This window comes from Scyliorhinus canicula, chromosome 8 (genome assembly GCF_902713615.1).
Source record: "Scyliorhinus canicula chromosome 8, sScyCan1.1, whole genome shotgun sequence".
NCBI lineage: Eukaryota > Metazoa > Chordata > Chondrichthyes > Carcharhiniformes > Scyliorhinidae > Scyliorhinus > Scyliorhinus canicula.
In genome coordinates this window covers 147,505,087-147,532,430 of record NC_052153.1, presented here as the reverse complement: position 1 = coordinate 147,532,430, position 27,344 = coordinate 147,505,087, and the positions used below count along the sequence as shown (strand labels likewise).

Below are 27,344 nucleotides of genomic sequence, written 5' to 3'. Positions count from 1 at the left end.
ACCATGCTGCCTCTCACTAATAAGTCCATTTGCTTCCAAATGAGAGTAGATCCTGTCTCGAAGAATTCTCTCCAGTAATTCCCCTACTACTGACGTAAGGCTCACCGGCCTGTAGTTCCCTGGATTATCCTTGCTAACCTTCTTGAACAAAGGAACAACATTGGCTATTCTCCAGTCGTCCAGGACATCACCTGAAGACAGTGAGGATCCAAGGATTTCTGTCAAGGCCTCACCAATTTCCTCTCTAAACTCCTTCAGTATACTGGAGTAGATCCCATCCGGCCCTGGGACTTATCTATCTTAATATTTTACAAGACACACAGCACCTCGTCTTTTTGGATCTCAATGTGACCCATGCTATCTACACAACCTTCTCCAGACTCAACATCCACCAATTCCTTCTCTTTGGTGAATACTGATGCAAAGTATTAATTTAGTACCTTGCCCATTTCCTCTGGCTCCACACATAGATTCCCTTACCTATCCTTCAGTGGGACAGCCCTTTCCCTGGCTACCCTCTTGCTTTTTATGTATGTGTAAAAAACCTTGGGATTTTCCTTAACCCTATTTGCCAATGACTTTTTGTGACCTCTTCTAGCCCTCCTGACTCCTTGCTTAAGTTCCTTCCTACTTTCCTTATATTCCACACAGGCTTCGTCTGTTCCCAGCCTTCTCGCCCTGACAAATGCTTCCTTTTTCTTTTTGATGAGGCCTACAATATCTCATGTTATCCAAGGTTCCCGAAATTTGCCGTATTTATCCTTCTTCCGCACAGGGACATGCCAGTCCAGAATTCCTTTCAACTGACATTTGTAAGCCTCCCACATGTCAGACGTTGATTTACCCTCAAACATCCTCCCCAACCTAGATTCTTCAGTTCCCGCCCAATATTGTTATAATTAGCCTTCCCCCAATTTAGCACATTCACCCTAGGACCACTCTTATCCTTGTCCACCAGCACTTTCAAACTTACTGAATTGTGGTCACTGTTCCCGAAATGCTCCCCTACTGAAACTTCTACCACCTGGCCGGGCTCATTCCCCAATATCAGGTCCAGTACAGCCACTTCCCTAGTTGGACTGTCTACATATTGTTTTAAAAAGCCCTCCTGGATGCTCCTTACAAACTCTGCCTCGTCCAGGCCCCTAGCACCAAGTGAGTCGCAGTCAATATTGGGGAAGTTGAAATCTCCCATCACAACAACCCTGTTGTTTTTACTCGTTTCCAAAATCTGTCTACCTATCTGCTCCTCTATCTCCCGCTGGCTGTTGGGAGGCCTGTAGTAAACCCCCAACATTGTGACTGCACCCTTCTTATTCCTGATCTCTAAGTTAATCTGCCTTACCTGTAATACTTCTTCCATTAAAACATATGCACTTCAGGCCACCAGACCCGCTGTTTTCAGCAACATCTCCCTGTCTGCTCTTCCTCAGAGCCATACTGGCCCTATTCCCTCATTCTCCCTCAATGCTATCACCTTCTGACCTATTGCTCCAGTACCCACCCCCCTGCCATACTCATTTAAACCCTCCCATGTGACACTAGCAAACCTCGCGGCCAGGATATTTATGCCTCTCCAGTTTAGATGCAACGCGTCCTTCTTATACAGGTCACACCTGCCCCGGACGAGCTCCCAGTGGTTCAGATAACGGAAACCCTCCCTCCTACACTCGCTGCTTAGCCATGTGTTTAGCTGCTCTATCTTCCTATTTCTAGCCTCACTGGCACGTGGCACAGGGAGTAATCCCAAGATTACAACCCTAGAGGTCCTGTCTTTTAACTTTCTGCCTAGGGACTGATTTAGCTCAGGGGCTGATTTAGCTCACTGGGCTAAATCGCTGGCTTTTAAAGCAGACCAAGCAGGCCAGCAGCACGGTTCGATTCCCGCATCAGCTTCCCCGGACAGGAGCCGGAATGTGGCGACTAGGCTACTGTGAAGCTTTCACAGTAACTTCATTGAAGCCTACTCGTGACAATAAGCGATTTTCATTTTCATAACTCCCTGAACTCCTGCTGCAGGACCTCACGCCCCTTCCTGCCTATGTCGTTAGTACCAATATGTACAACAACCTCTGCCTGTTTGCCCTCCCCCTTCAGTATGCCCGCTACCCATTCGGAGACATCCTGGACCCTGGCACCAGGGAGGCAACATACCATCCTGGAGTCTCTTTCACGTCCACAGAAGCGCCTATCTGTGCCCCTGACTATGAGTCCCCTTTGACTATTGCGACTAAATGGATTTGACTTGCTTGCTAAGATATAAAAGATTACAGATTCACTAAAACTGTGATTCTAATTACAGGGCTCCTGATGACACGACTATTCTCTACCTCGCCTAACAACCTTCTCCCTAAATCAAGAGTATCGCGTGATCCACGTGTATGCGCTTTATCTCCATCTAGTGGTTGGATGTAGTTACAGTAAATTGTTAACCCTTCATTATTCTTACAATGTGCATCTTGTCACAGACATCAGCCTCTTAAGGGGTAGGCAGAGGTTCCTCCCCTTACAAGGCATGCTGGAAAAGCCTGGAAATGGTAAAGAGCAGGTACAGACAATTTCCGAAAGTAGATTCCATCAGGCTGCTGCTGGAGTTCCAGCAGACTAACAGAATCTTCATGGAATTTCAAAGATATTGAACGGGATTTTCAGCACCCCCCCACGTTGCAGAGGTGGCCTGCCATTGACCATCTGTCAACGGGGCTTCCCATTGTCCGCACCCTCTGTTGCTTTGAAACCTACAGCAGGGTCTCACCGACAACAGGACCAGAAGAACCCACCGACAGGAACGGCTGGAAAATTAATTTAACATTTAATTTAACAATCTTTCACCGGCTATCTTGCTGCTTCATAGTGTTACTCACAATTTGTCCAGGATACTTACAGCATCTGGTTTTGTGCTAACTTACAAATACTGACAGCTCCTCCCAATTCTGATCTTCTGCCCATTTCCAGCGGAACAATGCTATCATAAGAACGGCTGCGCCTTGCTGTCTGACATTGCTGAAGCTTGTGGGTAACATTTGCAAAAGAATTTTATGACAATGGCAACATGCAAAAACTGTGTTAGCCTTTTTGAAACCGAATTCTCAAAGGCATATTTAGATATTTTCAAAGGTTGCTTGGGGCAACAGAAATTGGCTGGCAATATGCAACAGATGGCATAATAAATGTGGAGGCAGGAAGCAGAGTGCACAGATTAGAACCAGAACAATACAGCACACAGCTTTCCTTTTCAATAGCTCATGACTTGGAACTGCTTCTGCCTAATATGGGTATGAGGGTGGTTATTCTGTTTGCACTTAAAGAACTGTTCCCAGCGGAAAACAGGATAACAAAGCTGACATGGGGGTCAAGGCCAAGCTCAAAAGCATATACACTATCCACATGACCTGCAGCTAAAAGGAGGTAAAAGGAATGTACCATTCTGCATGGGCCTTTTCCTGAATTGGCAGGCGTAAGATAAACAAAAACCATGCTGATTTAGGACAGGTACCTTTACATGCTCAATGGAACGGTGAGGTTCTGATGGCTTTCTGACAGACTATTCTGCGTGCTTTTGACCTACCTAACTGTCAGGCAAATAGAGTTAAAATTTCCCCAAGTCTCATTCTTTGATTTAAAAAATATATATATTTTGTTCAAGGCATTTACATAAAAACAAACAAAACCAGAACAACCAAACAACTTTATAAACACCCAACACCCACTCCCCCTCTTCCCTAAGCCACCCCCTTCACAAATCCCACCTTCCCCATTTTAACCCCCTGACCTCTCCCATCCCCCCCCTTCCCCCAAACCTCCTTAAAGAAATCATTAAAGGGTATCAGGGAGGCAAAGGCCAGAACTTTGGCCCCTTTCACCTCCTGTACTCCCGGATCTTCTAATACCCAAAATATTGCCACCTCTGGACTCGGGACCGTCTCCATCCCCAGCATCTCGGACATCATATCCATGAACTCCTGCCAGAACCCTCCCCAATCTTTGACACGCCCAGTACATGTGGCCGTGATTTGCGGGCCACCTTGCACACCGCCCACACCTATCACCTATCCCCTCAATGAACCTACTCATCCTCACCACTGTCATATGCACCTTATGTATCACTTTAAACTGGATGAGGCTTAGTCTCGCACACGACGAGAGCGCATTCACCCTCTGCAAGGCCTCTCCCCACATCTCGGCCCCCACCTCCTCTCGCAATTCCTCCTCCCACTCACACTTTATGTCCCCCACCAGGGCTCTCTACCAATCCAACAATTCCTTGGAGACGTCTGACACCTTCCCCTCCCCTTTCTCGTCCCTCGATAGCACCTTGTCTTACAACCCCAGGAGCGGCAGCCCAGGAAAGGATGGCACCTCACTCCTTACAAAGTTTCGGACCTGTAGGTACCTAAAGACATTCCCCCTGGACAACTTGTACTTTTCCTCCAGGTCCTCCAACTTCGCAAATTTGGCCCCCATAAACAGATCGCCAAATCACTCAATCCCTGCTTGTCGCCACCCTTAAAACCCTCACACCCAGCCCCCCTAGCGCAAACCTATGCTTGTCGTAGATCGGTGCCCACACCTACGCACCTTCCAGTCTAGTTTCCCAAAGTAGAGGAGATGACAGGGACCGGGGGCCCCGATTGGGCTGAGGGAGATGATGGATAGTATGGAGATGATGCAGGCAGGGAAGGACCCAGGGCCAGTTGAGTTCCCGGTGGACTTTTATAAAATGTTTGGGGCGGACCTGGAGGCACTGCTGGTGAGGGCATATAATGAAGCAAGAGAGAGGGTGTACCCCCCTACATTGTCGCAGGCTTCTATCTCCCTTATAATAAAGAAAGATAAGGATCTGAGGATCTCTTTATAGATTATTTGGGGGGTCCGGGGATCGTGTTGGTGGGGGGGGGGGGGGGGGGGCAGGAGACCATGGCACCATTAAAACATGGTGCCCCGATAACCTCCTGCACTGAGTGAGAAGCTCTCCCAACTTTGGCACAAGTCCCCTGATGTTAGTAACGAGGACTTTGTGGGATCGGCAGTGCTGGGTTTGCCATTGCCGTTTCCTGCTTCGATGCCTGGTGGTCCGACCGGTTTAATTCCTATTTTGTGTTTTCGTAGCGGTGGTACACAACTGAATGGCTTGCTACACCATTTCAGAGGGCATTTAAGAGTCAACCATTGCTGTGGGTCTGGAGTCACATGTAGCCCAGGAGATGGCAGATTTTCTTCCCTAGTTACCCAGATGGGTTTTTCCGAAATTGACAATAGCTTCATGGTCATCATTAGACTTTTAATTCCAGGTGGGCTTCGAACCCGGGTCGCCAGATCATTATCCTGGGTCTCTGGATTATTAGTCCAGCGATAATACCACTGTGCCACCTCCTCCCCGGGACGGTCATGGGAATTTACATCATTCAAACCAAGGTCCTAAGATTTGTCTATCCACCCTCCGCTGGCCTGCTCAAAGGTCTTGGCGGCAAATTTAAATGTTAGTGCAGCGTACTCAAGTCACTCTCTCCAGCCCACTTGGCTTCACCAGACCATTTGAGATATAAGCGACCCAGGGGGATAAAGGCGAGCAGCCTCAAGAGGAAGTCTGTCCTTTGATTCAACCCCCACCCCAAGCCCACCACCTGCAATCCGCCCATGCCCCACTTGGCCCGTTACCCATCGCATTTGGAGTCTTCATCCATCCCCTTCCATAAACAATGTGGCATCCCTTTGATCCTATTGTTTGTGAGCTTTTCATGCAGCCTTGTTGGTATCCAGGTTCCCTCCCCTCAGTCTTCCCTCTGCCTTCCATTGTTCATCTTCTTCATGCATCACCTTACCCTTCTGTGTGTTATTGTGAGCCCTGGCCGATCCCCCTGCTCCTTGCACATCATTCCACACTTCCCAGCCTTGTCCTTGTTAGGCTACCTCCCCTCACCTCACGCTCCACCTCTGGTGGAACTTCGGGCCTTTATTGCGGTGGCAGCTTGCGTCCAGCAGCACAGTACTGTCCAGATAAACACTGGTGTGTGGCACAAGGGGCAAGTAGAATCCTGTACTTCCCAACCCTAGGAGCAGTACTGTCTGACTCAGTGACACAGGAGGACCCATAGGTACAGCAGCACGGTGCTGTCCGTGAAGACCCATTCAGTATTGAATCGAGGCAGGAACTGATCTGCCCAGGCAGAATGGTGAACAGTGCATCAGGAGCAGCATAGCACTATGACAAAAGGTTGTTGCACTCACCCCAAAGTCTCTGGTAAACTAAGGACCATCTTGTCCATGCCATCCATTAGCAATCAGGTTTGACACGGATTTACATTCCTGCTGGCTTGACACAATATTGGCAGGCCTGGCGAGATGCCGATGGGCAGCTGTTTTAATGAGCATTCGTGAGATGAAAATGACGTTTGTGCCACATGCTAGCAGAAGGGGTAGCCTGCCATTAACCTGCCATTGAGAGAATAGCAACAGGAATGAGAGTCGTGGGTTTCTGAGCTTTTGGCTCTTGCCAAATTCTCCATATCCACCCAATTGTGCCCATGGTGTCTTACATTTAGGATGGAGATAAGTAGAATCCTTTTCTCTGAGGCTCTTGAGTGTTTGGAACTCTCCCCCAGAGAGCAGTGGAGGCAGGGTCATTGAATATTTTTTTTTTTTTTTTTATAAATTTAGATTACCCAATTATTTTTTCCAATTAAGGGGCAGTTTTAGTGTGGCCAATCCACCTAACCTGCACATTTTTAGGTTGTAGGGGTGAAACCCACGCAGACACAGGGAGAATGTGCAAACTCCACACGGACAGTGACCCAGAGCCGGGATCGAACCTGGGACCTCAGCGCCGTGAGGCGGTTGTGCTAACCACTAGGCCACCGTGCTGCCCTGAATATTTTAAAGACAGAAGCAGATAGATTCTCAACTAACAATGGTGTCAAAGGTTATTGGGGTTAGGCGGAATGTAGAGTTGAGGCCACAATCAGATAAGCCTGAATGGCGAAGCAGACTCAAGGGGCCAAATGGCCTACTCTTACTCTTAATCTGTAAGATTGTACAGCATAGTCCCTGCTCCTGCCCACCTGTTCACGCCTACCATTTTATGGCGTGGGTTGTGTGAGATATGTGTCAATTGGCTTTGTCACAAGTTCAATTGCCTATTAATCTTTTAAAAATTAGCGGCTGGACTGCGGAATTTGGTGGCTGCCCACACACCGCATTATGGGGATCTGAAAAGGGCTGTCAGTGTTTTACAGCCTGAATGAACCATCAATTCACTAGACACGTGCTTTAAAATATGAACAGTGGTTTTAATCTACTTACAACAGAGCCAGCCTGTTCCACGTTGAACTCTCGATGAACTGAACGACTGGCTCTGAGCATTGGTATTTATACAGCAGTCCAGGGGGAGGAGTCGAGGGCGGAGCCAAGGGTGGAGCCCTGTACAAACGCCTAATCCCAGCGCTACTCCCCCTAATGGACGGGCAATGCAACTGCGCTTATCAATGCATGGTCTCATGTATATACAATACAGTGTGAATTACGGAGTTACATTCACCACACAGCTCCTCCCCCACCACCAACCCTCTGCCAAAAACACGGCTGGCCGGGGGAGGGGGGGGGGGGGGGGGGGGGGGGGTCAGAAAATCCATGCCCCTGTCTCTAACAAAGGTAATATTTGCCATCATTCACATGAAGAATTAGTACCTCTATATTGACAAACATCCTTTCTAACTGCTGTACAATTATCATCAATTAATTTTACTTGAACTAGTAGTTTATTCGGAGATTCAGCCACTCCACACTAATAACTGTGCATCTAAATACTGAATCACATGTCTGTCATTGCAAAATACACAGAATTATACTGAAGGGACTTAACAGACGGCTGTATAGTTGTAACTGCTGTTTAGAATGCTGTAACTCATTAATCAGTATTGTGCAAATTGTTCTTAAAATTGAAAGTGACACTTTTTAAAAAATTGATGCACTCAATCCAAAATGCTTAAGTACATTAATAGCAAAATACTGTGGATGGTAAACCAATTCAGGAACTGTCTCTGGTTGTATTGATGATTCTGTCGTAATAGATTGTGTAATTACGGCAGTTGTCCTCAAGGCGGGCATGACACTGTCCATACTCTCTGCTGCAGATTCTGTATTCTCACTATGGGCAGACAATAATTGGTCAGCGTGCCAACACCAAATTTGTTCGTTTTCAGATTGTACGGTATATGAAATGGGACCCATTTTGGCAAATACAATTGCTGGAGCCTTTGCTTTTGCAATGTTGTTCCCTTCTAGCTACTAGCGTCCGATGTTGTTGCTTGATTATCTCTGAAGTTGAAGGGGGAACTAAAAGTTCGAACTGTGTGCGTAGTTTCCTTTTTAACCTCAGTATAACCAGTGAGCTTTGTGTCGTTGAATACGCAGTGTTTCTGTATGTCATTAGGAAGCTACTGGCATGTTTAGGTAGAGAGCTTTTATCCCTTGAAACCCTCACTGCATGCTTGAGCGATTGTACGAAATGTTCAGCTAAGCCATTGGTAGCGGGATGGTAGGGGGCATATTTGATATGACAGATGCCACACTCCTTCAGGTAGTCCTCGAATGCGGTTGGTGTGAACTGAGTACCGTTATCGTTCATGAGTTGTTCGTGTTGCCCAAATCTCGTAAATACCTCGTCTGTTATGGTCTGTTCCATAGTTGGCAATTTCATGATGGCAACCTCCAGCGACTTCAAATGCGCAGAAACCATGATCAAAAACATGTATCCTTCGACTGGTTCCACATAAATGACATGTATTCTTTGCTGTAGCCTGGTAGACCATTCCCATGATGAAAAGGTTGTAGTTGAGATGTATTTCTCAATGCAGTGTAGGATTGGCATAACCCCACCTTCTCCTCTATTTGAGCATCCAACCTGGGTCACCAGAAGCAGCTTCTTGACAACTAACTACACTGGGATAGCCCTCATCTGTTCCAGGATTCTACTACATAGACATGGTGGAATGATTAATATTCCACAACAGTACTCCATTTTGTACTGTCAACTCAAAATGCCTGGTAGGATAAGGTTTAAGACGGCCAATAAATAATGGTGGAACCTTTGAATACCAAAAATAATGCTGAGAGCTTCTGTCCCAAATTGAGTATGTTGGACTCAGCGCCAGTCAATGTCCTGGAAGCAATTGCTATTGGTTGCTCTTCACCTGAAGAAATTATATGCGAGACAACTGCTCCAACCCCATAGGGTGATATATTGTAAGTAAGCTGCAGCTTCAGTTTTGGGTTATAATGGACCAATAACTCCGAATCCTGTAATTTATTTTATTATTTTGGTAAACATCCTCTCAATCTTTCATCCAGAGCCAAGCTTGTTTGTTACAAAGCAAAGTGAGCAAAGGCGTCAACGTTGTTGCTAAGTGCGGCACAAACTTTCCATTGTAACTTAATCCGAGAAACTGAGTCACGTTCTGCGGCCATGGAGCACCCAGGATCTCTGACATCTTCTTAGGTTCTTTGGGAAGATTGTCTTGGTCAATGATGTGTCCAGGATAGTGAATAGAAGATTTTAAAATTCACACTTCTCTTTCTTGACCCTGAGATTATGCAGTTGCAGTCATGTAAGAGCATCTTCTAGATTCTTTACATGTTCTACATCGTTCGAACCTGTAATCAAATTGTCATCCATTAACATTGCACACCCGATGGCCCACTCAAGATCTGATCTATAGATTGTTGGAAGAGAGCTGGTGCTGACATTAATCTGAACAGAAGCCTCTGATACTAAAGCAGATCCTTGTGTGTTACCATGGTCAGTAATGGGTGAGACTCAAAAGCCACGTTCATTTATAGATAGGCTTGGGAGAGATCAATTTAGCTCATTGTTTGGCTGCCTGAGAGGTCTGAAAAAAGATCTTAGATAAATGGTAAGGTTATAAATCAGCGCATAATACAGGGTTGATAGTTGTTTTGAAATCCCCGCATAGTCGTACTGAACCATGCTTCTTTAAGACTGCCATGATTGGGGTTGCCCAATCGTTGATGGTGACAGGCTCATTGACTCCTGTCTTCAGTAACCTCGCAAGTTCTTCCACTTTAGGCCAAATAGCGTAGGGCACTTTCAAACACTGAGGCATGCTGTCTGCCTTTATCCTGAGTTTCACTTTGACCCCAGTCAAGGATCCAAGTGACGCCTCAAATACTTTCGCATGTTTTCTCAGAAGTGGTTGAAGATCGTTCGTAGAATCAACAAGTTGGTTCACGACGGCGCAGTTTAGTGCAATCTTCCTTAACCAAGATCTCCCAAACAATGCAGGAAAGTTTCCTGGAGCAATGTGAAGAGGCAATTCCATATTCTACTCATTAACTTCCACAGTCATCTTGATGAAGCCCTTCAGCATGGCCTCCTCACTATATGTCCTCAAGACCACATCAGATGGTTGCACTAGCAAATACTTCAATTTATGATGTTATATTGATTCAGGGATAAGTGATAGTGCAGTGTCCATATCCACTTCCATCTTAATAGTGTTCTCATTTAATTTTGGACAGGTCCAAAATGGTTGCTGTTCCCCTTGTACTGCTAGAATGTCGAACTTACATTCCTTAAGCTGACTTGATACTGATGTACTCAGCAAGACTTCACTTGGATCACTTAACTGGTAAACTCACCCTGTGGGCCTAGGTAGGGTGCTCTTTTGGAGGGTTTGTGCAGATTCGATGGGCCAAATGGCTTCCTTCTGCACTGTAGGAATTATATGGTTCTGTGATTCTCACAAACTCCATCTTATGGACTTTAGCTCGAACTCCAATCAGTGAAGCTTCTCTTGCAGCAAGTTCCATAATTTCTATTGCAGATTTTAGGGTTGATGCAACTTCAGTCAACAATTTACTTTGGATGGCTTCAGTCCTAAGGCCAAAAATTAATCAGTCACAAAGTGTACCATCCAAAGTCTGGCAAATTTGTATACTTTGCTAGCTTTCACAGTAATGCAGCAAATTGTGAAATGTTTTCTCCTTCCTCCTATGAATGACAGTAAAAGTGGAATCTTTCAGCTATTAATATTGGGCGGATAGAGAAATGTTCTTGCAACTCAGTTATTAACTGACCAGTTGCCAGGTTTAGCTGGGTGCACTAAATTCTGGAGCAACATGAATGGTTTCCTCCTAATGGAGCTAAGAAAGCTCACAGTCTGCAGGTCTGCTGGTGTTTGATTGACTTGAAGGAACAACTGGAACCGTTCCTCATAAGAGTTCCACATCTTCTCCTGCCCATCAAATGCGACCATGGTGTCTTTTCTTCCCGCCATTTTTGGATGCAGCTCCCTGATTTGGGCTACTCAGCCTTCATTCTGTCTATCCGGACATTTATTTTCTCTCCGTTTAAAGCAGACAGACTCTCAGCACACAAGCAGACCAGCTGTTTCTGTGCCTCGCTATCGATTCCCGGGAAGTAGTTTGCTGAGTCGGCAGCCTTGTAGATTTGCGATCCTGTGGCCCATTTCAGAGCCTTGTGCGCAGTCTCGGCAGCTCCACCTATCACAATGGTCAGTGTACTGAAAACTTTAATCCTCCATTTGAAGTAAGATCCCAGTAATCCGCAGTTGTCCGATAGCTTTTTAAAAAAAAACTTTTCCTTTGTGCTAGCGGCTGTCACGACCGCACGGATGATACACCGACATCCCGTTGCAAACTGTCAGTTTCTGAGTTGTTTTTACTTGCCACAATGATGATTTCACCTTGGATGTCGACGATATTTCTCCTGACCTCACTCCTGATGACGTATGGGCCTGAATCTCCATCGATGATTCCTTCTTCTGGCGCACAAAATCATTGTCGAAGGTTGTTTTACTCCCTTTGTTTTTAAATAGCCCCCTTTCTCATCGCCAGCTTCTCTTTTGTTATGTCTCTTATTGTAACTGAAAAGAGAATGAATCAGAAGTGGCACACATCGAGTTCATGTAAGATAGAGCAAGGGGTTTATTTATAAGATGCTGCTCAAACAGGGTACAATGGTGAACTCCACCAAACCCAGTGAAACCTCTAATAATGTCACACGTCACATTACACCAGCCAATGGTGTTACTCCGATACACAACACAATCTAAATACTCAAGCTCAATCTTGGCTTTTGAATTAAGATTACCTTGAAGCGGGCAGCACGGTGGCCTAGTGGTTAGCACAACCGCCTCACGGCGCTGAGGTCCCAGGTTCGATCCCGGCTCTGGGTCACTGTCTGTGTTGAGTTTGCACATTCTCCCCGTGTCTGCGTGGGTTTCGCCCCCACAACCCAAAAATGTGCAGAGTAGGTGGATTGGCTACACTAAATTGCCCCTTAATAGAAAAAATAATTGGGTAATCTAAATTTATAAAAAAAAAAAAAAAAAAAAAAAAAAAAAAAAAAAAAAAAAAAAAAAAAAAAAAAAAAAAAAAAAAAAAAAAAAAGATTACCTTGAAGCAAGTATGAGGCAAATGAAAAAAGGAATGGAATTGAACTTTATCTGGAAAATGTGTTGTTACTCCAAATGTCACAAAACATTTGCATAAATCAGGAATGCTACAGTAAAGAACTTCTAAAAATTAATTTACAGGATTTGAGCATCGCTGGCTAGGCCAGCATTTGTTGCCCATCCCTAATTGCACTTCAGAAGGTTATAACGAGCTGCCTTCTTGAACCGCTATAGTCCATGAGGTGTACGTACACCGACAGTACTCTTGGGGAGGGAGTTACAGATTTTTGACCCAGCGACAGTGAAGGAACAGTGATATATTTCCAAGTCAGGATCGTGAGTAGCTTGGCGCAGAACTTCCAGGTGGTGGTGTTCCCATGTATCTGCTGCCCTTGCCCTTCTAGATGGTAATGGTCATGGGTTTGAAAGATGCAGGAGCCTTGGTGAGATCTTGCAGTGCATTTTGTAGATGGTACACACTGCAACTACTATGCATTGGTGGGGAGGGTTTGAATGTTTGTTGAAGGGGTAGCAATCAAATGGAATGCTTTGTCCTAGATGGTGTAGAGCTTCTTCAGTGTTGTTGGAGCTCCACTCATCCAGGCAAGTGGAGAGTATTCCATCGCACTCCTGATTTTTGAAATGCTTTGGGTAGTCAGGAGGTGAGTTACCCTCTACAGGATTCCTAGCCTCTATCCTGCTCTTGGAGCCACAGCATTTATATGGCTGGTCCAGTTCAGTTTCTAGTTAATGGCAACCCCAAGATGTAGATAGTGGGGGATTCTGTGATGGTAATGATATTGATCATCAAGGGCAATGGTGAGATTCTCTCTTGTTGGAGATGGTCATTGCCTGGCACTTGTGTGGCATGAATGTTATTTGGCACTTAGCATCCCAAGCTTGGATATTGTCCAGGTCTTGCTGCATTTGGACACGGACTGCTTCAGTATCTGAGGAGTCGCAAATGGCTCTGAACACTGCAATCACCAGTGAGTATTCCCAATTCTGACCTTTTGATGGAAGGAAGGTCATTGATGAAGTAGCTGAAGGTGATTAGGTCCAGGACACTACTCTGAGGAACTCCTGCAGTGATGTCCTGGAACTGAGATGATTGACCTCCAACCACCACAACCATTTACCTTTGTGCTAGGTATGATTCCAGCCAGTGGGTGGTATTCCTCCTTATTCCCAATGACTCCAGTTTTGTTAGGGTTCCTTGATGCCATACTCAGTCAAACGTTGTCATGATGTCAAGGACAGTCACTCTCACCTCACCTCAGGAAATCAGCTCTTTTGTCTATGTTTAAACCAAGACTGCAAATTGTTCAGTAGCTGAACGGAACACAAACTGAGCGTCAATGAGCGGTTATTGCTAAGCAAGTGCTGCTTCACAGCACCATTGTTGACCCTTTCCATCAGTTTATTGATCGTTGAGAGTAGGCTGATAGGGCTGTAATTGGCCAGATTGGGTTTGTCCTGCTTTATGTGTACAGGATATGTCTGGGAAATTTCCCACATTGCCAGGTAGATGCCAGTGTTGTAGCTGCACTGGAAGAGCTTGACAGGTCCTGGAGACGTGAGCTTAAACAAACTGATCTCCAAAAACACAAAAGAATTTGTTTAATTTCTGCTGATTGGATTTTTAAAAATGTTACTTGTTCTTAAATAGCCATAATGTGGATACACCAGCGTTGGACTGGGGTGAGCACAGTAAGAAGTCTAACAACACCAGCTTAAAGTCCAACAGGTTTGTTTCAAATCACTAGCTTTCGGAGCACTGCTCCTTCCTCAGGTGAATGGTGGAAGGAGCCTGAGGAAGGAGCAGTGCTCTGAAAGCTAGTGATCTGAAACAAACCTGTTGGACTTTAACCTGGTGTTGTAAGACTTCTTACTGTTCTTAAATAGGGTATAAATAGTTGTGATATTTTTTGGAAATATGGCTGGAATCCAGGTGTTTCTTGTAAAAGAAAGTTGATTAGTGAATCCATAAGTACTGTCCTCCATTTGCCAGGTTGCCTTGTGTCCCACATTATCTTCTGCACTTCACATCTCAAGTATTCAGTGCTTTGAAAAAGCAAGTGAAACCTGCCTCTAAATTGAGAGCTGAGATAGAAAGACAACTGAAGTAGGAGGAGAAACAATTTAAATGAAAAGAAACAGCGAAAACAATTGAGAAAGAGACATGTTAAAAGAAGATGGGAAAAGTAGCAGAGCGATGGTGTGATGTTTCATTGTCAAGGACCTTGCGGATGAGATTGTAACACACTCAAAATCCATTTGCTTCCTGCGAGTTAAAATTGGGCACACTGTCAGTTTTTAATGACTGATTTAATAACCCAATTTTTAAGGTTCTGTTTTTGATCAGGGATTTCCATGGAAATTCTCCTACTCCACTCCACTCCAATACTATAATTACTACAGTGGAAGCCCCATTTGTGAAAATACGTAACAGACTCGATTCTCCAAAAAATGACTGGTCTCGTTGTGCTCTAGCCCGAGCAAAACAAGGCCAGTGAACAGCGGGAGAGGCCAAAAAACAGAACCTCACGAAGCGTCAAACAGTTTGTGACGTAACCAGCTCGCTTTTGTGGGCAAAATCAGGGTCCCGCCGTAGCGTGGCAAGAAACCAATTATCACCACTCATCGTGTCTTCCTCGGAGCTTTCTTCCGAGGTGGTCTCCTGGGAGACTGGAGATGGGACCCCCTGGGGTGGTCTGGCGCCATCAGCTGGAGGACCTGCAGGAGAATGGACATGTGGTCAGTGTGAGGGATGGGTCCATCAGTAAGGTAATAATCACTCATGTTGACAGGTCCTCTGGGTGACGCCCAGTGGGTCCTCATCTCTGAGGCTTCCGCCAACCTCCGTATGTGTCACCACCCTGTCCTCGGGCACTCCACTCACCTCCAGGGCGCGTTCCTTGAAGGAATTCAAGATTCTTAAGTCCTGCATTCCTCCGCCAGTCTGGACCCTCTCCCGACGGTCGTGGGAGAGCTTTTCTTGAGGAGACACAGAGATGGCATCATTGGCCAAACATGTGGTTCATAGTGGTGGGAGGGGGTGTGTGAAGGAAGGGATGGGGGGGTTGAAGGGAGTGGGGGCAAGAGGGATGGGGTGAAGGGAGGGTGTGGGTCTTGTGGAGTGTTGGGGGGGATGGATGCTCGCGATGGGGGGAAAAGGTCTCATGGGGGGGGTCATTGCCATCTACTCACTCATGCTGTCCGGTGTAGGTCGTTGATTTTTTTAACGGCACTGGAGGTCAGTTCTCCTGTTCACGCGCCTGGAGCTTCCAGCCACTGCCACCTCATTCCAGGCAGCATTGACTGCCCTGTGGCTCACCCTCCGGGACCCTCTGGGGCACAGGACATCTCTCCTGACCTCCACTGCATCTAGGAGCCTCCTGAGGTCTGCATCCCGAATCCTCGGCGCCGTTGTTACAAGCTGACTAGGGTTGACTGTCTAGTTAGCAGGGGGGGCTGGCGAACGTGGTGCCGGCGAATTGGCTGGCAAGCCGGTATTTGTGGCAAGAAGCCCATGGGATCTCATTCAGTGGACTAATTAACGTTGAATAGCATTGCTGACCTTGCTGGGCCAGTGCCGGGTAGCTCGTGGCAATTCGTGCTCGCTACAACACTTAGAAATCTCTCTGGACAAACGTGCCCTAAGTGTAATTTTGGGTGAGTTGGGCAGGGTATTTGCCGTCGGCATTTTGGTGAGATCCAGACCTGGATTTACCCACACTTAGGGCGCAAACTTAATGAATTGCAACAGAGCGTGTTTAGCCAGGTGTTTCCCAGCATCGTAGCGCCAGCAAAAAACATGCGATCGAATGGAAATTAGTTGCAATCCAGGGCCTCAGTGAGGTAACGCCCCACCAAGATCGAGGAACCATTTTTAAATGGCGTCCCGATATCTCAACCCCCCCTGGCACGCCTCCCTACCTCCAAAGCCCCAACTCACCAATAAGGGGGTCCTCGGGGGCCCACACTCTAACTTTCATGGGTAGGGCACCCCCAGACCTGAACCCCGGCACAGTGCCCCTGCCAGTGTCACCTCAAAACCAAGGCAGTGCCAGACTGGGGGCTCAGATCCCCTGGAAGATCTCCCAAGTGCTGTTCCACCGAGGGAGCTGAAGGTGTTGATTGTTAAATTCTTCACCCGGTAGTCTGGCTCAATAAAATGAGAGATGGATTTGTAGGTATAGTATCATTTAATAATAACTAACTTGCAAGGCTGGCCTACTGGGAGAACTCCAGGACACACAGCTGCCTCCTGTGAGTTCCGCAGTAAGTGAGACAGAAGACAAAAGGGTTTCTGCTGATGTATTCAAAATCACAGTAAGAGTCACATATAAGCTTCCCATTGGTAATTCTATACACCTTCTGACCTGGCCCTATATCCTAATTGGTCACTTTGCATTGTAACCCCAGCATCCTCTTCACCTTCTGACCATGCGGCCACCCTCCCCCGATAGTTACAAAGAGGCTTTGGCTGAATCTCTTTGTTCTTTGTCTGTGAGCCCCCTACCATCAGCCGGCCCTACTAACTATCCTATCTTAACTAATAATTCTAATTTTATCACATTCATTTATTCATTTCCTCAAAGGTGCCGATGAGACCAGTTCCTCAGAGATTGGGACGCCATTCTGAAAATGTGTCCTGACCTCTGAGGGCCCCCCACACCCTCACCCACAGACAATGCCACCCCCACAGACAAGCACATCATCCCCCCCCCCCCCCAAAGTGATGACACCATGCTCTGCGGTCGCTGAGCACCCCCTTACAGAACCCCCTCTTGCCCTCTCTCCACACTGACCTGTAGATCCAGATCCACCCAATGTGGGGCATGATCCGACACTGCGATTGCCAAGTATTCAGAATCAACCACCCCCGGTATTGGTGCCCTGCTCAGAACAAAAAAGCTGATGTGAGAGTATACCTTGTGGACATGGGGAAAAAAAGGAAAACTCCTTCGTCCTCAGCCGTGCAAACCTCCATGGGTCTACTCCCCCCCATCTGTTCCATAAAATCCTTCAATTCCTTTGCCGCAGCTAGCCTCCTCCCTGTCCTGGATTTTGACCTGGATCAATGACTGTGTTGAAGTCCCATCCCATGATGGGACACCCGCCTCATAAATTCCACGTTGTCCCAATGCGGAGCATATATGTTCACAAGTATCACCCGCGCCCCCTCCAGCTTCCCACTCACCATTATGTACCACCCCCCATGTCTGACACGATTCTCCCTGTCTCGAATGCCGCTCGTTTGCTGATCAAGATCGCTACCACACTTTGAGTCTTTGAGTCCAGTCCTGAGTGGAACACTTGGCTAACCCACCCCTTCCTCAATCTCGTCTGGTCTGTAACCTTTAGGTGTGTCTCTCGCAGCATTGCCACGTCCGCCTTCAGTTCCCTCAAATGCGCGAACACGCGAGCCCTCTTGACCGGCCCAATTCAGTCCTTTCACTTTCCATGTGATCAGCCTGGACGGGGGACTTCCAACCCCCCCCCCCCCACCCCCCGGGGCTGCCGACTAGCCATCACCCTTTTTAGGCCAGCCTCGAGCTCGCACCCTCTGCTTCCTCGAGTCCCCACTCGGGCTGCGGCCGTTCTCGACCCCATTTGTCCCCTAGTAACAGTTCCTCCCCTGTCAGCAAAGCAGCTGCCCCCCTCCCTCCCTCCCCCCAAGCAACAACACTATAAACCCAATCCCCCAAGTCATGCTCCACCTGCTCACCCCCCCCCCCCCCCCCCCCCCCCCACTGCGCTTCCAAAAGTCAGCTGACCCATGCTGACTCAGAATCTCCCACCCCTGGCACCAAGCAGTCTGTCTCCCTATTGTTTTCTCCTCTCTCCCCCCCCCCCCACATGAATAAACATTTTAAAAGCATCACATTCCCCATTAAACAAACATCAGATAAAACTGTAAAGAAAGTTACTTTAGAAAAATAGTCACCCAAAAAAGAGCCAAATTTAAAACCCATCCCCCCCAACAAGGTCCCTGCAAGACAAAGCAACCTTTAACCATCCACACAGCCCATTATTTAACACAGAGCTACTTAAAGTTATACAATCCAGTGCCACAAATCGACGCCATAGTACTTCTCCAAGGCTTAAGTGTCTTTTAATTTGCCTCCAGCTTTATTTCTTTAGTAAAGGTCCATACTTCGTCTGACGTTTCAACGTAGAAGTCCCGTACCTCATGTGTGACCCACAGGCGGGATGGGTACAGCATCCATAACTTCACCCCCTTCTTAAAGAGGGTCATTTTTGCCCGATTGAACCCAGCTCGCCTCTGGCCAAATCCGCTACCACGTCCTGATAGATGCGGAACTCACAGTTCTCCCACTTGCTGCTCCGTTCTTTCTTGGACCTTCTCAAAACGTGTTCCTTGTCCATGAAACGGTGAAAACATGCCACCATGGCCCTCGGCGGCTCGTTCGCTCGGGGCTTCCTCGTGAGGGCTCTGTGCGCTCTGTCCAATTCCAGGGGCCGAGGGAACGCCCCAGCCCCCATCAACCTCTCCAACATGTCCATCACATAGGCCCTCACAACCAATCCCTCACTGCCTTAAGGGAGGCCGACAATTCTGGGATTCTGCCTCCTGGACCTATTCTGCAGGTCCTCCAGCTTCTCCTGTATTCTTTCCTGGTGGTCATTCATCATCCCCACCTTGTTTTCCAGCATGGTTATATACTCCTCGTGCTCGGACAACTTTTGTTCGGCCTCCTGGATTGCTGTCCTGTGGGTTTCCTGATTCTGAACCACTTGATCAATTGAAGCCTTAATCGGGTCCAGCTTGTCCTTCTTCAACTTGGCGAAGCAATCCTCAGAAAACTTCACCAGCTGCTACGTCGACCACTGTGTCACCTCCACATGGCCCTGCTGCCCCGCCATGCTGTCCCGTGTTACTAGCTCTGCTTGCGTCTCCCTTATAGGACTTTGTCACGAGGCCACTTCTGGTCCAATTCTCCATATACCGGAGGGGGATTTCTCCTTACTGTCTCACTCTTCATCGATTTATCCCATAAAATCCGAAAAAAATCGAGGGGAAAAGGTCCAAAAGTCCGTTACAGGCGGGAGCTATCAAATGTGTGACATACTCCTTCGTGGCCACCACCGGATGTGCCCAACATTTCTGTCACCTGCTCAGCGCAGTTGGGTAGAGGAGTTTGAACAGAACTGAGTGTGTTCTCAGCCTTTATTTTTAGCAACCAAAATTTTGGTCCAGAAATTTTGAATTCAGAAATCTGGTGAATTTAAAGGAAGCAGTGTAATGGGTTAATAGCATAAATATGCCGATGAGTGATTTAGTCTATGATGTCCCTGTGACATCGGCAGTCATGTGCTACAGACTAATGGCAGACTGGCAGCACTCAGGAGATGTACCTACTCAGTCACCCCCCTTGCACAGCATTGTTTAGCTCATTTGGCGGGATGGCTGGTTTGTGATGTGCAGTGATGTCAACAGCGTGGGTTCAATTCCTGTGCCGGCTGAAGTTATCCATTCTTCTCAACTTTGTCTGTCAGGTTAAATCACCACCAGTCAGCTTTCTCTCTGGAAAGGAGAACAGCTTTTGCCCCTCTGGGATTGTTGTGACTCTCATTTCACTTTCACATAATGTAAACAAGCATACCTGAGTCTGACTGCAGTCCCTCTTCACAAGGTACAAGGACGAGCACTGCTATCAAACAGTAAATAAGAATCACTTCATTTTCAACACCAAGGAAACAAGCAAGGGACCACCAAAAGGGTGCAACTGCACTAAATGATAACCTTCAATTATTTACAGTGTCTGCAGACACCAACTCAGTAGCAGAGTTACCGAATTCTTACAGTGCAGAAGGAGGCCATTCGGCCTATTGTGTCGGCACCGGCTCTCTGAATGAGCAATTCACTTAGTGCCAATCCCCATAACCCTGCACATTCTTCATTTTCAGATAACTATATAATTCCCTTTTGAATTTTGCAATTGAACCTGCCTCTGCAACGCTGCCAGTGCATTCCTGATCCTAACCACTCGCTGTGAAAATGTTTTTCCCCATGTCGCAATTGCTTCTTTTGCCACTTAAATCTGCCCTCTCGTACTCTATCCTTTCACGAGTGGGAATAGTTTTCCCCCTATTTAATCCACCCAGACCCCTCATGATTTTGAATCAGTTCCAAAGGTTCGGGCAAGCACCTTCTCATAGCTGTTGCCTCTCACTATGTTTTCCTGGGCTTGTCCACCTGCAATCATGGATGTAGTCATGGTTGGAAACTTTCTCTGACTATTTGCCTCGCTAGTTGAAGCCTGGATTTGTACAACAGGAATAAACATGGCAGCAATTTACAACTTTTCAATTCCCTTTAAATTACTCGGTTAGGTGCTGCTGCACAAATGGAGGACTTCAGGGGGAAGCATTTTGTTTATTTTTTTTGTTAATCAGCTCGCATTTTACCATCTTTCAATCTTCACATGGCAAGGTACAGACAGAAGGTAATTATGAGAACATAAGAACAAAGAGCAGGAGTAGGCAATTAAGCCCCTCGAGCCCACTCCACCTTTCAATTGCACAATCCTCATTGTTAAACAATGACAGTACACCAAGCTAGACAGAACGCAGTTAAAATTTGTAAAATAAACACCCATAATTTTAATGATGCCTACGTGTCAAAGGTGGGAAAGGAGGCAGGCAGGTGATGAAGATATCAGTGCGAGTGGCATGCTGGTTTTCTGTCACCGAACCTGGTGCCAGCAAGTTTCACCAGGCTGAGAGGCGGGCGACCTCAAGAATTCGCTTAATCTGTTATAAATTGCAGTTAAGGTTTTGATAGAGCTCCATTGAGGATTTGGGGATTTTGATAGAGAGTGCTCGGGCTTTTTTCTGGATCAGAGGCAGACGAGCAGCATGGCAGGGAGCCAGTCATGACTACCCCAGGAAATTAGGTAGGCACACAAATTGGACTCAGAGGTTGACACAACCATTGGCAGATAGATCAGTGCAAGGTGCGGGAAGAGTGGCCATTACATGCTCCTGGCATTGCAGAGAATCATCACCCCCCCTGGCATTGCTTGTACTTAGCCAGCCTGCCATTCTCCATGGCCCTATCCTTCATTTTCAGAAGCTGCATGTTTCAGTGCTGGCCGGTCCTGTGTCTTGCCGAGGTTCCAGTAAGTGCCTTGGGTTGATATTCCTCCAACGTTCATGAGCAGCATGCACCTATAGGCTCCTCAGCGAGTATATCATCTGGAGTTTGAATGCACCAAAAACTGTTCTGAGGGTTTGGTGTTGCACACAACTTGCTGAAGTGAAAAACATCATTGTGAAATAAAAAAAGACAGTGAGGAAGTGTAAGAAAAAATTTAAAAGAACAAGCAGAACAAGAAGATGTTCCAACCCAGTTTTGTTTGGGTCCTGGAGGATTAATAAATCATCAGGGTTAGTGAGTGACATTTATATTCTTATGCATTCTGTCTCAAAATTAAGTCTGAACAAAATTTATCCAATTTTCATTTCTGAGTGTCAAAACAGCTTTGTAACCTGGAAATTACTGCCTTCCAATGCCTTCAGCAGGAACAGAAAATCCAACCAACAGTAACAGCTGGAAAACCCTGCCCGTAGTCTTCACCACAAATTGCTGGAGGGGGTGGTGTTTGCATTATTAATGGCTGTTCTTGCGATCTTGTCATTATTTTTTTGAGATATTTGTGCACCATTATGTCTCCAGAGGAAATGTATTGGGTTCATCAAATAAAACATCTATCAGCCTTAAACATGTCCCTGATTACTCAAGCTCTCTTATTGGCATAGTACTGAACAGGTTATTACCAAATACCCTCGAAGCACCTGGGACATTTGCTCTTCCCAATTGCAGCCAAATTACACTTGAACATGGCTTAAAGCACCAAGGTGCATAATTAATGAGTCGGGAATGAAAACTTGGTGTGTTTTATCGCTGGCCGCCACAGCAGGAAACACTAAACATTTCCACCACCACCATAGCTCAAACTGGGACAATTCCTCCCTCAGTTCTTCGTGGTAGATCTTGGCTTGATGCTGATCAATGTGTCAATCAGTGGAAACATTTCACTCCTGCAGTGCCGAATCCACTTCATCTGCACACGATCATATGAATCATTTTTCGGCTTACACAAGGTTTCTCTATCATTCATTAACTTTTGTTCAGTCACTTTCAATATAAAATGTCAACAATTGGTGGTGGTGATACTCATCCCATTCTATTCATTCAGTTGCCTCACAGATGCACCATGGTCAAGTTTGTGCAACAACATCATTCTCTTAGAAATTCTTAATGAATTATCCTTCCTTTTCCTTTTCTCGTTGTTACCCATAAGGGTATCTGATGGTTTTTTTGACATGAACACGATGGAATAAAAGCACTAACTAACCACCAAATGGAGTGCAGGCAAACAACTCGAACTCGTGCTGAAAAGTTCAGGCCCAATTAGTGAGGTTCCTGTTGGCTCAGGTCACAGACTCCCCTACAAAAGGTAGGTGAGGTTTGGGCTGGCTCACATTACGATCTATTCAAAAGAATGTTTGGTATTTGGATATGTTTGGTTTCTGGAAAAAGGATAGCCAACCTGCATTTTGATTTCATATTCTTTCTTCGCAAAGTTGACTTTGAATGGATGACCAATTTGGGAGACTTTACAGAGATATCCTATTGTTGCTGTTCACAAATCCACTAGTTTGCTTCCCCTGGCACTTGTTACTGCTGGCTAGTCCGAGGATGGTCTTGGATCTAAGCTTTTCTGAGGGATTTTTTCTGGAATGATTGTGATACATGAAAAAATAATGATTTATGGCTCTGTTGTGTTATGCTGAAACTGTCCATTTCTCCTTTTTGTAGGATTTAACAACGCAGAGCGCATGTGTGACAAAGAATTTATAATACGCAGGGCAGCTACAAACCGTGTTTTGAATGTCCTTCGACACTGGGTTTCCAAGCACTCTCAGGTACGGAATTTTCGACCATTAGAACAGTGCATGCGACAGAAATTCAAACAATTCCCATTACCATTAAATAATCTATTTCCCACAATGTGTCGACATTTTTGAACAGCGAAGTATGCAAATTGTTTTCTGCTGTGTATTGCAATGGAAATTGATCAAAATCTAAAATGTTCCTTACTCCAACGTGTTTGTAATGTTACAGATTGTCAGACTAACAATCCGTGTAGGTAGCTCATTTACTTATCTGCCACATAGCAGGGAAATTATCCCAACCTTTCATTGGGATCTTTGGTTGCTCTGGCCATTTACTAAGAATCAGAGCCCTAATGGAATCTCAACTTTTCATGGTTTAAAATTAACTTCCCAGTAAAATATATTCTCCAAACTTTTCTACTGCGAATATTTTATTGATCTGGTTGACAATCACAATTCCGAACACAACATTTTCTTTATTACTTGAAAAGAGGTTTTCTACCTAGTATCAACTAAGGTTACAAACAATCCCAACCCCCTGGCCTTGAACAAGGCAACATTCCATGCAGTGACAACTGATTGTCCTTATTATTCTTTGATGGATAATATTACTCAGAGACAAAATTAAGGAGAAGGTTGAGAATGAGGGGGAAGGATTATTTTTGGTGATTCCACAACAGTCAAGAAAATCTGACTCTTAAAAGTGCCAAAACAAATTGTTTGACAACAACTAGGGCTAAAATTTTGATCATGCAAAGCCTATTTTTTGGGTAACACAGCTAATCCTACACTATAGCATGCAAAGTTATTGCTCATTTCAAGCCACAAATGCACTGACCACCATGATACATCGGGCTTCTGTGTAGCCATGCAGAGCAGAAACCAGAACTATTTGTGATAAATAACATATTCATATTCAGATCCTTCACTTATTGGAGAACCCTATTCCGATGTCACCATGGAAAGCACTGATGTATCACAGCATTAGGGACTGAGGTTCGATTCTGGCCCTGGGTGACTGTCTCTGTGGTGTTTGAACATTCTCCCCGTGTCTGCGTGGGTTTCCTCCAGGTGTTACGGTTTCCTCCCACAAGTCCAAAGATGTGCAGGTTAAGCGGGTTAGCAAAGTTCAATGCATGGGGTTCCGGGGATAGGGCGGGGAAGTGGGCTGAGGTAGTATGCTCGTTCGGAGGGTCTGTGCAGACTCGATCGACCGAATGGTCTCCTTCTGCACTGTAGGGATTCTATCGATTCTATTTTGAATTTGGTATGCCCTGGGCACTTGTTATGCCAATATTAAACACCTGGCCGAACTTTGGCACAAATACCCTTTATACAGGTCCTAGAATTCTTACCATGCAGGAGTCTGGTTAGCGCAATTGGCTGAACAGCAAGCATCTAGTTCAGAATAACGCAAGAAGCACGTGTTTGATACCCGCTGTGGCTGAGGTAGACTTGGGACCTACCTCCTTACCCTACCCCTGGGAGTGGAAAGCAATGGAAAACCACCATTGACAGAAAACTGTCATGAAAAAGGCTCAAGGTGAAGCATTGACAGACAATGAACCAAGTGCCTGCCTTAGGACACAACACACATGGTGATGGTGAATTCCTAATAAACACCACTTGTACAAAAGGTTAGACACATTATTAGAGTGAAACCGAATTAGCACAAAACAGAAAAGAAAAAACTGTGGAACAGAAAAATCACATGGTTGTATACACACACACACACACTGTGCCCTTGGACTGTACTCTGGACTGATCCATGGGGGCCAAATCACTGGTAACTGTGTAATGTAAAACACACGTAAAATGGCATCACTACATCACAAAACCAGAAAACACTGCAAAAATGCAGCATCCTCATTGAAGAGGAAAGACAAATTCACATTTTTCGGGATAGCCCAAGACCAGGATGATTTTGGTATGTCCTGGGCACAGATGCTAGTTATGCTAATATTAAATACCAGGCTGAACATTGGCACAAGTACCCTTCATGCAGGTCCTATAATTCCTACCATGCAGTGCAGCAGGTTCACTTGTCAGTCACATTACAAGCATTGTGTCCGAAGTGTCTACATTGACACACAAAGTGACTGTAATTGGGTCATTGCAGTGAGAATGCTCCAAAGTATACCTGGCAGGCCCTTATCTCAAAAATAATGTCAGGAGAAGGAACATGTTGTTTCACCATGAACAAAAAGCATTTATTTTAATGATGCATTTTAGATATACGTACTGGTTTCAAATGGACTGACGGATAACACTCCAAATAAATTATGTATTTTTCTCTACCTCGCAATATTTGATGTCTTTTTTGCTTTTTCATGACTAAAAAATAAGAGAAGGGGCAAGGTGGTATCTAACCCGTATTAAAATCCTCAAGGGATGATGCTTATTATTCCAAAATGCGAACCAGCCTCTGACTGAATCAGATTAATTAGAAGCGCTGTTGGTTTGTTTGAACAGGAATTTGACAGCCACTTATATGGTGGGTACTCAAAATCCACAGCAGAAAATTGTGGTTGCCTGAAAATTTAGGGCAAATATGTCAGATCTGCTCTGTGAAGGTGGAAATAGTTTTGACAGTTTGACAATACCCTGTGGCGCTCGTATGGCTCTCAACTTTTCTCATTTGCTGTGATGGAAGGAATTAAGGATTGAAAGAAAATGGTGATGATGGGATTGATTTTGATCTTTTTTGTCACATGAAAATGGTCTCCCAAAAAGCGGTGGAAACAAATAACAGCCAATAAACTGAAAATGTGCATTGATCTTACGGGCAACAATATTGACATTTTTTCTGGCATTCTCCTTGTTCTTGGGGACCAACGTGTCAAGTCCCTTTTCTGTTAGTTACAATCTTGTGAGATAGGTCCAGCAGTGTCTTTGCTTGAGTGCATGTCAAGCTTTGAAGTGAGCGAATCACAGCCTCTATCACATTGCTTGCCATTTATCCTCCTTACCTCTTGGGTGACAAGAGCTGGCGTACATGGCTCAAATGTTAATTAATTATTAATGATTTTAAGAGTTGCACAAATCCCTGCAGAGGAATCGGCATATGTAATAGTCTATTGACTAAAAATCAATTGTTTCCCATACTTTAGGCAACAGCGCGAGTTCTCGTACGGTTCCAGTCATCATATTACAGCAAGAATGTAAATGCATTGGTGAGAGTACAGAGGAGATTTATGACAGTGTCATCAGAAATAAGAATAGTATCTATGAGGAAAGATTGGATAGGCTGGGGTCGTTTTCTTTGCTACAAAATATGTCTAGGAAAGGTTTAATCGAGACACTAAAAATTATATGGTAAGGGATTAGACCTTAACAGCGAGGTCAACCAGAGGGCATAAATTTAAAGTATTCGGTGAAAGATGTAGATCGGTGTTTGAAAATACTTTTGGCCCAGAATGTGGTAGGGATCTGGAACTCACTGCCTGAAACATGGTAAGAGATAGAAAGCCTCACCACATTTAAAAAATACCTGGGATAGGGACCAAGAAGTACAAAGTGGAATTAATCTGGATTGCTCCTTTTCAGCAGGCACAGGCACAATGAGCTGAATGAATTCCTTTGTGCTGCCAACTTTCGGGGCAGGATTCTCCCATTCGGCGGCAGTGTCCACGCCGTTGGAAACGGCGTTGTGTTTTATGACGGTGTGAACGGACCGCTGGGAGTACCGATTCTGGCCCCTACAGGGGGCCAGCACAGCCCTGGAGTGGTTCACGCTGCTCCAGCCTCCCATCCTGGCGCGAACTGTGCGCCGCAGGATCCACGCAAGCACAGTGGTGCCAGCACCAACCCGCGCATACGCGGTGGCCTCCCTCAACATAACATGGCGTGAGAGTTCAGAGGCTGGCACAGAAGAAAATAGGCCCAGAGAGCGAGAGGCCAGCCCACCAACCAGTGGGCCCCGATCGCGGGCCAGTCCCCATTGGAGGCCCCCCCGGGGTCGGAGCTCCCCCCCCCTCATAG

The 27,344-nt window shown here is 45.9% G+C and overlaps 1 protein-coding gene across 6 annotated transcripts in view; it reads left to right on the top strand.

The window, feature by feature from the left end:
* rasgrf2b (Ras protein-specific guanine nucleotide-releasing factor 2b) overlaps nt 1-27,344 on the top strand; it is a 293,804-nt gene that overhangs the window by 225,243 nt on the left and 41,217 nt on the right. For all 6 annotated transcript variants that reach the window (XM_038805382.1, XM_038805376.1, XM_038805379.1 and 3 more), the window contains one exon: nt 23,287-23,393. In XM_038805382.1, coding sequence (XP_038661310.1) covers nt 23,287-23,393 — 107 coding nt within the window. The remainder of the gene's footprint in view (nt 1-23,286; nt 23,394-27,344) is intronic.